Source organism: Nyctibius grandis, chromosome 5 (assembly GCF_013368605.1).
Source record: "Nyctibius grandis isolate bNycGra1 chromosome 5, bNycGra1.pri, whole genome shotgun sequence".
NCBI classification, from domain to species: Eukaryota; Metazoa; Chordata; class Aves; order Nyctibiiformes; family Nyctibiidae; genus Nyctibius; species Nyctibius grandis.
Genome location: NC_090662.1, coordinates 90,913,117 through 90,925,753, shown reverse-complemented (window position 1 = coordinate 90,925,753; position 12,637 = coordinate 90,913,117). Strand labels below are relative to the sequence as shown.

Genomic DNA, 12,637 nt, shown 5'->3' with positions numbered 1-12,637 from the left:
CCCCTTGGACATCAGTACTACTGTAACCCTCCATTTTGAGAAGAAAAGATCTAAAATACCAGAAGACAATTAAAGCATGAAATCCATCTTCTGTAATATGACGAGAATAAAATACTTAATTGCTTTTAATTTATAGATTTGGGTCAAGTGGTGTTTTTGATATCACTATCCACTAGTACAACAGCTGTAACTGAAAAAAATTAAAAGTAGTCTATATGAAGTATAAAAGCCATTTTATGAATTCCATATGATTTACAGACAATATTTTGTCACACAAGAAAGTGTATGAAACTCACATTTGCTATTTCTTTCAAGTTAGCAGAGGGCTAAGTGTCATAACAAACAGATTTGTGTATCTGCTTATTTGGTAAGACCTATACAATGTCTACACAACCACTGGAAATACTTCCAATACTGCACACAGAGGACAAAAGCAATCTTATTTATCATGGACAGCAGCTGAATGTCCTCCCCAAATTTCTCTTCAGTTGAAGAGTATGTATTTATTTGCAGTAAAATGTGTTACAGTGCACAACTTTTTCTCCAGCTGAATGTACATACATTCTCCACACAAAATAAACATGTTTTTCTCTTCGTATCTCTACTTGAAATAAATTACTCCTCTAAAAATATTGACAGAATAAGCCAAATTTGTCACCTAAAGGAAATTCTCAGACAACAAAAAAATGTACTTATTCATTACTGATGTCAATTGATTTGTTGCATTAGATTTCTACTGTAACATGTTTTTAAACAGTGGCAAAAAGATGCTACTTTAAAAAACAGACTCAAACCACTCTAGAGGCCCAAAACCACTAGCAAATCCTGCAAAATTAACAGCTAAACCCAAACATATATACAAAATGTGGATACAGATGTCAGCTTGCTAGATAGAAAATAGACTCCTCCTCTGTACTAGTATTACCAATAACACCATAGATAGATCAATTGGAAGTCTCTAAACTGCAAGTTTTTATTTAAGAGACTAGGAGACTATTATTGGGAAGGATTAGTTTGTTTTGTTCTCCTACTGTTCTCCAGGCTTCTGCTGTCAGCCACAGTCAGAGACAGAGCACCAGGCTATACTGACCTTTGCTGTGAAACAGCACGGCCACTACTACACAATGTCCCTCCAAAACTGATCTTCACCATGAAAACTTATTTTTCATTCCAATTCTTATTTTACAATTGTTGTGACAACAGTTTGTCTGAAATAAAAGTATAACCTTGGGTCTGGCAGACTCATGGACTCAAGACGGAAAAGGCATATACTGGAAAAATGTAGCTTAAGAGACTGAACATATATATGCCACCTCCTGCAAAATGTCATTCATCTGAGAACTGTAAGAAGCCATGCTTGTTGCTCACTGCAATGCTTGTAGTTCTGCAGCAACTAGAAGCCTGAGGAACGAACCAAAGATTTCAGCTAGTTCTACATAAACTTGTGGATCTTCTAAAAACGTGTAGGGGTGAAAAAAAGTTAGAATTTGCAGTAATTTCCTTTTATTAAACATGTGGGTAACTTTGTATGAATATACAATGTCCTTGCCTGGACCCCCTTAGACATGTTAAAACACCCCTGGAAGCCGTATTTCACTTGCCTGTGGACTTTTGTTTCTGCCATTATAGCAATATCTATTTTTAGGGTTGACAACAGTGATAATCACTTAATCCAAGAATCCATTCTGACCCCGAATGACAGACTGGTTTTGCAACAGCAAATCTCACATCAAAAAGTCTGACCAGAGAAGTCAAATAGCATCTCTACTGCTTTCCCACTCTTGATTTTTTATGGCAAGAGAAGTCTGGCCAAGTAGTCCAATATCACAGGACCTGGTAAGAGAGGATGTTGAAAGAAATCCTTGTAATGCTAAAGACTGATAGTACACAAGATGCAAAGAATCTGAAATATCTTTAGAAAAATATGCAAGGTTTCATTCAACAAGGAAGATTTATTTCCTTAAGGAATTACTTCAGCTCTTCAGGTAAGTGAGGAACGTAAGTCAAGCTCATTTAAACTCTTCTCATCACACACTGCTATAAATACAAAGCTCTGCCATGGTTCCCACGAAGGACATGTGAACAATGACAAGCATCTTCAGGGTCTGTTTGTCTGAATAATTTTCAATGATTTCCATTGCTGCTTTTGTGCACTCCTCAAGATGCAAATGTCTTGCTTGCCATAACACTGTGGCTTCATTCTACACATCCCAAATGTTTTTATCTTCTTTTCTGGATAGTTGCAGATGTAAAAGGATAATTAATTCTATTAAATTTCAGTTTATTAAATCCAAAAAATAATTGACTCTAAAAAAAAATTCCATTTCAGTATTTTCCAATATCTACATCCAGACCTGAAGATTAAAAGATCCTGTAATTTTAAGATTTGTGGTCTAACTTTTTTAACCAACATCTTAGGTAGCAAAATTGTGTGTAAACCGAAAATGCAAATGCTGCCTTGTCAATTGACAGCATCTATTTTTATACACCTGTATAAATTTCCATTTATTGCTGATAGTGCAGTAGGGATTGTTGCAGGTCTCCAGTTTATTTTACTCATTATTAAACTCCAGTGTTTTTTCCTGCAGTGCTGAACAACTTCAATAGTCAATAACAGTAAAGTGCAAGTTTTGTAGAGTACTGTTGAGCCATATGGTGCCTTCTGTGAATAATCCACGTGCTTTCTGACAACCCTCCACTTTCCCCTGGATTCTGAAGACTCTCCGCCATTATTTCACCAGGCCTTTTGGTATTTAAACCAAGTGCTTAACCAACCACCAACAGTGTGTAGAGTCAGTGCCTCTTGGTGGAGAAGATATATTATGAAGTGAGAATTAACACTTTCTCTACTTTTGGCCACTGACTTGGGAAATGGATCTAATGCTGGAATGAAGACAATGAAGAATAGCTTGCATACAAGTCTGATTGGATAAGTGGATACAAGGAAGGATACCAGAAGGCCAGATTCCTAGGAGATGACTTCTACTATGCCCCAACAAAGAAAACACCTTTCTTTCAGTGGCTGGAGTGGTCATAATTCCTTATTTCTCACATCTCATCCACCCAAACAGAGAAAGTAGCTCATACTCATGCCTCAACTGTTTTTCCTGATTTTGATTACTAAGACCTAGTTAGTAGGACTGTTGATGTAAAAGCCAAACAGAACTTGGACATCAGACTCACAGGTCACCTCTGCCAAACAAACAATGGTTACCAAAAGGAATAGCAATACAACTAGAAATGAAAAATAGGGAAAAACACATGGGTTGCTTTAGCTGAAAACACAAATGTTCCCAAAGGAGAACAGGGCAGCTGGGGATCCTCCAGCCACTGGCTGTCCAGCTGAGCACAATGACACATCAATGACACATATCTGTCGCTATAAGATGATCTCAATCATCCCAGGGAGCATAATGCCTTGCATGGTTTTTGAAGGAAATTCAATGTTCATCAAGGAAACCCCAGTTGACATCTGGGTTTTAAATACCTCAGCAAGGGCACTCAGGAATGAACTGCAGCTAAGACACTGCTGAAGCTAGATCAACCTTAAGCATGCCTAAAGGGCTTTGATGGAGTCTTCCACTATAAATAATTTCAGGCTGATATATCTAAATTTCTAGATGTCTTTTGGAAGAAAAAACTGTGATAAGTGGAAGAAGGCTAGGACATATGCCACTGACCAAATCTAAAAATCAGTACACCAAAACCAGAAGAGAGGGGCAGATGTAGCCAAAGAGTTTTTCGTAAATCATAGAGATGTAGCTTCTCTAATAAACTCGGTTTCTTTGGTGAGAAAAATGGATGCCAAATGGTTTGACCACTGATCGCGGGGAATATCTGAGAACGACTGATATACAATGCAAACAATGAGAGTTAAAGGGTAATTAAATGTCAGCCTGCATGGCTTAATGTGAAACAGATCTTGTAAAAAGACACAAGATATAATTTCACTGAAATACATAGTTATAAAGATTCTCTCACACTGCTATAAAACTGCTGATTAAGAATCACACCAGATTCAGAAACCAGCATATGCAAAAGAAACAGTGCCACACACTAGATTAAAATTGGCTTATAAATATGAAAAATAACTGCTGGAAAAATCAGGATCAGATAAGGTAAACTGGTATCTGTTCCTGAGCCACTGCTAAGGGAAGTTTGAAATAAAAGATAAATTCAATGGTGTAAGTCTGTAAGACTTACTGTAAGACAAAAACAGTGGATAATAATTAGCCAATAAGCCAAGTTAAAATAATATCAAAAATGAATTTTTTAGTTTATGCTATGATACATACTCAAAATTATATTACCACTTACATTTCCTTCTACAGAATTTCTATCCCACTTAGCACAATGAATGGCTTACTAAACAACGCCTTCAATATTTCTTTTTCTCTTCATCCTTTACTGTATGGTGTAGGACTGGCTTTTGGCCTAGCTGCCCTGAACGTGTAGTTGTATTTTTCCATATTTTCCTGTATTTTTGTAATTTGCTGCAAAGGTAGTAAGAGTCACTTGCAAGTAATAATCTTCGTAGTATTACTGTGAGAGAAGATAAGAATCATCATTTTACAGGGAAGAAAATTATGGCCAAATATCTTCCAGTTTCAGAAATCCAGCCTGAGAAGCCCAGATCTGCTCAAAACACAGACCTAACTACGAAAGTCACTTGCGAAAGTGCTGAGTTGTCCTCCACTACAAAACGAAATGCAAATATTTTGCACTGAGCATTCGAAAAACACAGAACTAGTCTCCACTTACTGAAAACTGATATAAGCAAACTGTCCAGCATCAGACACTAAGCAGTAGATACACTTATCTCAGAAAGCTGCAATTGCCTTAATTGTAAGAATCTCTTCCCTTTTCTCTTCTTCATTCACTACAATGTGTTCCAACTTTACCAGAGCCACAGTGTGACAAATAAAAGCCTCCTTTACTACCTGCTGATTTGTTACCAGGGCAACAATCTGTACATATACTAAATGAGACAAGAGTCATCTGGAAAAATACTATGCAATTGTGTACTAATGCTATGCTGTAATGCAGAAGTACAACAGTTAACATTTAAATACTTGATGCTTTTAACTTTTGTTTTAGTAGATATTATGGTGAAGTGTTTGGGTTTTTTTAAAAGCTGTCGGAAAAAACAGAATTTCTTTCATGCTGGCCTGCCTTAAACCCAAAGTCAGCTGTGAGCAGGCTGCAACCTCTAGACCTGCAGCACAGAAACCCACCATGAAAAGGTGTAGGTAACACTTCGCAGTGGTACATTTTCCTTCTTTAGCACAGCTTACTACAGAGCAATTTGCAACTGGTATTTAAAGACTTACTCGTAACAGAAAGATCATGGATTCAGCACCTGAATTACACAGAAAAATATCTTCTGGTAATTATAACCCACTCTGCCTGCCTGCAATCTGAACTTTAACATGTCAGCAGTTTATTAGGAGGCAGAGGAGGAAGGAGACAGATAAACTACTTAACTGTGGCCCCTAAGCTCTTCTGTTAATTCACACATCTTAAGGCTGAAGGCTGCACAACTCGTTCTAAACAGGTTCGCTCTTTCCACCTGCTCTCTGAACATCAGCAGGGATCACAACAACAACCTAATAAAAAACAAAGTTAGCTCTTGCAGAGAGATCATTAGGAGCAAAAAATGGAGCAGCCCTTACCACACTCAAAGCACCAATCATACTGCAGGAACAGCACTGTATAAGTGATGTCTGAATTTGGAAAGTAATGCCACCAATTTCAACCCCAAAAAAACAAACTCTAAAAAGCATTGTATAGCTAAGTCTGGATGGATTTTCACCTGGGCAGAACACAGCATTTATGTGCCATTTTGGCAAGCTCCCTATCACATTTCTAGTTTCTACAACAACAAAGACTCATTTACTCAAAGAAAGCTAAAAAAATGGACAAAAAAATACTTATTTCCTTTAATATAATTTTCTCAAGCACCTGAATTCAATTTCTCTTAAAAAACTTTTTCCAAAATAATCCAGCCTGAGACAGACCATTGAAAATGGAAAGTTGCAGAGTGGAAGAACTAGAAAACTATAAGCAACTGAGAAAAAAAAAGAATCTGTCTTGTGGAAAATGTTAGGAATCTTTAAGTACTGGTGGTACATTCTGAGCCAGCTGTAAGAGAGAAAGGCAAGTTACACAAAGCAATCCAATGCTTATGAGTCGGGACTCCTCCAATCATGCATCTCAATACAGCCAAATGCAAGGTCAGACATCTAGGAACAGAGAATAGAGGTCACACTTACAGGATGGAGAACTGAACCCTGGTAGTCAGTGATTCTGAAAAGAACAATGGATCATATTGGATAATCAGCTTAACCTGAGCTTGCAGCCAGCTTCTGTGGCAAAGAGTCCACAAAGACATCTTGGATATTTACACACCAAAGTATCAAGTAGAAATGAAAATGAGGCACTATCTCTGCAAACAGCTTTGCTGGAACAGTGCTATTGGAACATCCAGTGCTTGTAATTTCACCACCACAAAAAGATATTGAAACAAAGAAATTTTCAGAAAAGGGTCACCAAAAAACAAACCGACCACCACAGAAATACCCTCATAATGAGAATTCAGAGCTTATTTCATTTGCTCAAGAAAAGTTTAAGCTGTGGTCTGTAAGTAGCTATTGGAAAAAACAGAGAGCTTACTAATTGAGCAGACAATGAAACAAAAGCAAATACCTGGACCCAAAGCTAGTCAATATTGTACAGTAAAGGTACATACTTTCATGCTAGTCTTATGATTAACTGAAAATCTAATTGTTAACATGATTAATATTTCATCATCATAAGTCTTCAAAGCAAGATTATATGCCTAAAATACATCCCTGTTCAAACACAGGTTATGGACTTCATGCAAAAATCACCAAGTCAAATGTTTGGTCTGTGCTTTACACTGATCCCTTTGGGCCTTAAAGAATATTCATCTACTCTAAGGAACGCAGAGAACAAAATATAATTTTCTCTGTAGAGAATTCCACTCATGCTTTATCTTCAGGAGAAACAAGCATGAACTTCCCATCTCTACAGCAATTTTTTAAACAAGGTTTCTTGAATTCCTCAATACACAGAAAAATATTAACCCATTAGAGACCAAAATGTATTATCCCATTGGCTGTGGTTAAATATATCATTTCCAGAAAAAGAAAAATACAATACTTGCTTAGACATCTCAGCACATACTAGGTAGAAAGGGACTGTTGTGCAAGAGGGCCAAACACTACATTTCCTCTAAAGGCTTTCTCACAAGATAGCCTTATTCCTTTCTGAGGAAGGAAAAAAAACCACAAACCAACCCAAACAAACAAAAAACAAACCAACCCTCAATACAAACAAACAAAAAAAACCCAACCCCACAAGCCACCACATATACACACAAAAACCCCAACACCATTTTAATCTTTACCTGTTCCTGTACATCTTCAAACTCTGAACTAAGCAGCTCTATGAAGATGGGGACGGCTCCTGCCTGGATCACTATTCGAGTCTGAAGGGAATTTCCCGAGGCAATATTTGTCAGCACCCACGCAGCTTCAAACTGGGAAACAAAACAAAAAAGCAAGTTTACTAGGAGCCTTCTGTGCCACACCAAAAATGAAGACTAGATTAAAGACAGAAAGAACTGGCATAGGGAAAGCATGAGATATTGCTAATTAATACAGACAGTTTGAAAGTATGAATTGGAATCATACAGTTAAGAGTTACTGATAGAGTTACTGATATCTGTCAAAATCCAAATTTGCAATGTTCCTTATGAGAGTAAGATCAGGTTTGCTGGCTTTTCAAATATTATTCTTTGCTAAGCAATTATATTACCTTGGGTCTGTTCTACTGCCTTTCCTTACTGGCTAAGAACCTATACACAAAAAAAAAAGTCTTCCCACAAGACATCCGATATCTGCATTCACTGAATCAGCAATGATATTCCTGAAGATGCATGAAGAGAGACTCTATCAACATTGTTTGACAAAATTTCACAGATATAAAGCAAATAAAAGCCATTAAAAAAAAAGGAATTTAAAAAAAAAAAATGTGATCACAATCTGGTAGAACTCTGAAACTACAGCAAAGTACTCCTCTCCAACTCTGGTGATCAGTATTGCTGCCAAGGGTTATTAGTGTATGATGGCTTTACTCAAGACTTGAAGCAAAACTGAGATCCTGAATTAACACTTCACATCTTTCCACTGTTTTTGTAATTTATTTTTCTTTTAATCTCAATGTGCAAATGCATTAACTTTTTAAGACAAAATGCAAATTTTAACACTACCTCATACAGACGTCAGAAAATATAGATTCCAGTGGTAGATTTCTGTATGCTTTTCAGTCCAAGAATTACACTACACTAGCAAATTTAAATCCTATCAGATACCACCCAGAATCTAGACAACAAAGACTGCTAAAAGTTGAATGAAAAGGCAAAAATCAAGTAACAATAAAAATGGAAAGTTATATGCTATAAATGACTGATTTTGACATTACTAATGATTTTTACTAAACTGATGTTGATCCAGAAGTATTTCATTGAAAATCCTGATATACTTTCCAAGACTAGCTATCTCTGAAGAGCAGCAAGGAATTATATTTAGGATTTAATCATAAAAGGAACTCCTGCTAAGGAGACACAGAGAATCCTAAAATGGGCCCAAAATAAAAACTCAACAATTAAGCCTAGGCTTGAAAGCCTTTTAATTTTTAAGTGTTAATAATTATTAAGAAATACAATTAACCCTGCCCTCCTGACCAACTAAAGGAGAAATTATTTTCTGGTAAGATGTGATTGGAATAAATGATTCCAAAATCATTTTTGTTGTAATTCATTTGTGTTGTAATACACAGAGTATGGGCTGCAATAAAGCAGAAACACACAATGTCAAAACAGCAAGACTCATCATTAATGAACTAGAAGCAAAATATTCAGGCCAGAGCTTAAGGCCAGCATAAAATGTACTTGCTTTCCTGTAATTTTACTTTCTCTGAAGTGAGTATCCAGTGTTTTCTGATACTGTATAACAGGATTATTATTATTTCATCTTTCAACAACAGAGGTTTCTTATTCATATTTTAGAACTTGCCCTTTGGCTTCCTAATGGATGCCACCAGGTTGAACTGTTCACAACCCAAGAGACTCACATTCTCTCTAGTCATATACCCATAATGGAGAAGAAACACTATGTATAAACAGATTAATCAAATTTAAGTCCAAATAGCAGACACTTCTCTTTGCTGTACTTTACTTCAACTATTTATAAAATAAGTTTTGATTATGAGCTAATCATGAGATCTCCTCATCTTGTGTGGAACAAATTTCTGTTTAACTGAGCTTTTCCCAGCATCTAACCAGAATCAAGGGTGAATTAGATGATACCCTTGTGTGAGAACCACTTAACATTTCAGATGGCATGTCACAGAAAGGTTAGCTGAGTGACAGTTTCTCTCCTCCCTCTCCACTGTGGACACCTGATGCTCCAGGATGCATAAACTAGGGAACAGTCACATGCAAATGGCAAAGGACAGAAAAACAAAATACTTTATGATAATTAAAGTTAATTAACAGGAAGAAAATCTCATCCAAGGGCTGATCTTGGTATCTGTATGGTATTGTCCTTTTTTAAGATTTCTCTCTCCATCACAAAAAGATTTTGCACGAGACAAATTTACTTATTCATGTATGGTTTAAGTGATCGTGGAGCAGAGGGGAGCTTTTTGAAGTCTTGAAATCACTTGAGTAAAAACTGGACAGAGGAATTCCAGACAAATCAGGCCTTCCTACCACTCATATTGCAAGTCAAGTTTTTAACTGGATATTCCACTGACAACACAGAAGAAAACTGGAGCATAAAGTCACACAAAGTTCCAAGTTCACCAACAGGTAAGAGTTTCCACATTCAATCCACTGTACAAGTAACTATAGTATCTGAACAAAAAAAGACACCAGTGTTTACAGAATGAGCTGAAAATCTTTTCCTTCTACAGCTAGGCTACAGTCAGGAATGCCTAGAATGGGAAGCCCAAAATCTATGCTTGTGCCAAGGAACACTTTTGGAAACACTGACAGAGTAAAAACAAATATTAAAGTGAGGTCAAGAGAAACTTCCTAACGGATCACAGCAAAAAGTTCTACCTGTAGACCCTGAACTGCCAAGCAGGCAGACAGATTTGGCAAGATGAAGGAAAACTAACCAGTTGGAACAGAATATCAAGAGCAATGTACTCCAGTTTACATTTTCAATGCTTTGTTACAAACTCTTTAGGACAAGCTTTTTTTCAAACCGAAGCCAGTAAGTTTCAAGGTTTCTATGTTTATCGTTATGGATTGTAATTCTAATTCTAAACTTTTTTGAATTTAATAAAAAATTTAAGTCATAATTCTAAAGATTTAAAACTGTCTTCAATTAGCACAAAAAAGACAAACACTAAAGTTTAGTTTAATAGCTTTTCATCTTCAAACTCTGTTTTTGTTACATGAGAAAGTGTAAAGACCCCATCTTAGCCATGGGGTCTCTCTCTCTCTCTCTCTCTTCCCCCCTCCCCCGTTCCCATCAGAGGTCTTGCTAGAAACCCCTAAGACAAAATACCTTTTTTACCCTAGTGAAGAAAAAGAGAGGAAGTACAGCTAATTAAGCAAATCACTTATTATTTTCTACCTCATTTGCATCACCAAATGCCTTCATAATATAGGAAGGTAGATATATTTGTATTTGTATACCTGTAATGTACAGTTTTCTTTTCGTTTGAGGAACTCCACAAACCTGGCCACCACTCCTGGTGTACTTATGACTTCATCTATTGGGGGATTTGGTTCTATTTAAAATAAAAACCAAAGTTAGTTACATTCATTTCTTTGTCGGGAAATTTTCAAGTTACAGCATCAAAATAACATCCAATGACAGACCGACTCCTCTTTTCTGAAAATGGATTCTTTTTCTGTAATACTGCTTTACCTATACTAAAAGGCAATGGATTCAGATACACCACCAAAAGTGAATTATGATGTAATATCATTCAAAACACTAAGGCATTCAGTATTTTAGGCAGACCAGCTTCACAGCAGTGGTTCTGCAGTGACTCTAGAACACGCACATGCACAGCTCAGCTTCTGTAAAGCAGCATATTTAAGCCAGAGACACTGCCCACAATAGTTACCTTGCAGAGCAGAGATCACATCTGCATCATTTAGTAGTTTTACACATTTCAAGAACAATAGTGACTATTACAGACATCAAACTGACATTTTCCAAAACAGAGCTTCACCCAGAAATTTCTGTATGAAACTCAATCTTTATTGCTGTCAAAGTAAAAACATATGCCAGGGATGCTTCTCCATTTTTCTCCAAGTAATTTCAGCCCTTACCTTTAGAAAGAAGCTTTCGGAATTTCTGGGTGGCTGAAAGCTGCTGTTCTGGACTATTGGAGAAAATCATCTCAATCATATCAGAGGTGATTACCGCACTCTAGGGTTCAGGTCGGGGAGACAGAATGAGAGTGATAGAGAGCAAGAGGGAGAAGAAAATCTGGGATTAGTGGTAAAAAGGATACAACATTTGCTAAACTGGTATAAATTTTATCTCTTATGGAGTAAAAACCTAGATAAGACCAGTATGGACAACAAATGAGTCATTATATATGTACACCTACATAAGCAGCATCATTCTTAAGTGTAGTCTTTCTTCTCTGGAAGCCAAAATCCAAATTTTACTTAAGCTATGGCCAGCAAATTACTCTTCAGAACCTCTCACTGGTACTCTCTCCTCTTTTTTTCTGTCTCCCCTCCTCTAAAATAAATGTAAAATTGTCAGCTTCAACAAAAGGTAGTTTAAATTGGAATAGTAATTACTGTTATGCAAGAACACCACTTTGATTATGTTAATGTTTAGATTTCTGCAACATGTACATTTTGAGTCATTCTCTTACACCAAAATGTACAGGACCTGTCATTTTTAGAAGAGCTGACAAACCTAATGCTTGTCATTATAATCAGAGTACTAAATTTTCCATAATACTGAGAGTTTTCACTAATACGGCTAAATTAAATCAGCAACCCTTCTTATGCCAGGTAAAATCTGACATTCTGTTCATCTAGCATGTAAATCCATGTAAAGAAGCACAAGGAAAGTCACATTTTTTTCTTCCACTTTTGACCTAAATCCTTAAGACAGAACTGATCCAAATCCTTAGACACACAGGGAGGCAGATGACAGTGCTGAAAATACTGAAGCTTTGTCTGTATCAGTTGTCTAACAGCTCCAAATTTTAAGACTCTGAAATTAATGATATCTAAAATAGTAAACTGTATAATGGTAGTACCTATCTCCGTTAGACAGGCTCCTTGCCTTACTTTTTAACCACCTAATAATTTCATATCATCTTCCACACAAATGATTAAATGGTATTTAGGACTTGTCTGATGTTTAAAGACTATCTTGAAGAGTAAAACAATATATTCTTATTAGTGATTTACCACATTTTTAATAGACATTTTTCTGTTTCTCAGTAATTTTCAGGGCTGGTATAATCACAAACAGAAACCAAGCCCAGCCTGATTTCTATGAAAACATCATTTGCATACTCTGAATACAGACACAAGTGTGGAGATCAGTGGTCAGACTTTTAC

General features: G+C 36.5%; 1 protein-coding gene across 1 annotated transcript in view; it reads right to left on the bottom strand.

Annotated features, from left to right (window-relative positions):
* KPNA1 (karyopherin subunit alpha 1) overlaps positions 1-12,637 on the bottom strand; it is a 63,598-nt gene that overhangs the window by 34,922 nt on the left and 16,039 nt on the right. Inside the window, exons 4-6 of the mRNA XM_068400953.1 lie at positions 11,378-11,477; positions 10,733-10,827; positions 7,430-7,561 (exon numbers count right to left, since the gene is read on the bottom strand). Coding sequence (XP_068257054.1) covers positions 7,430-7,561; positions 10,733-10,827; positions 11,378-11,477 — 327 coding nt within the window. The remainder of the gene's footprint in view (positions 1-7,429; positions 7,562-10,732; positions 10,828-11,377; positions 11,478-12,637) is intronic.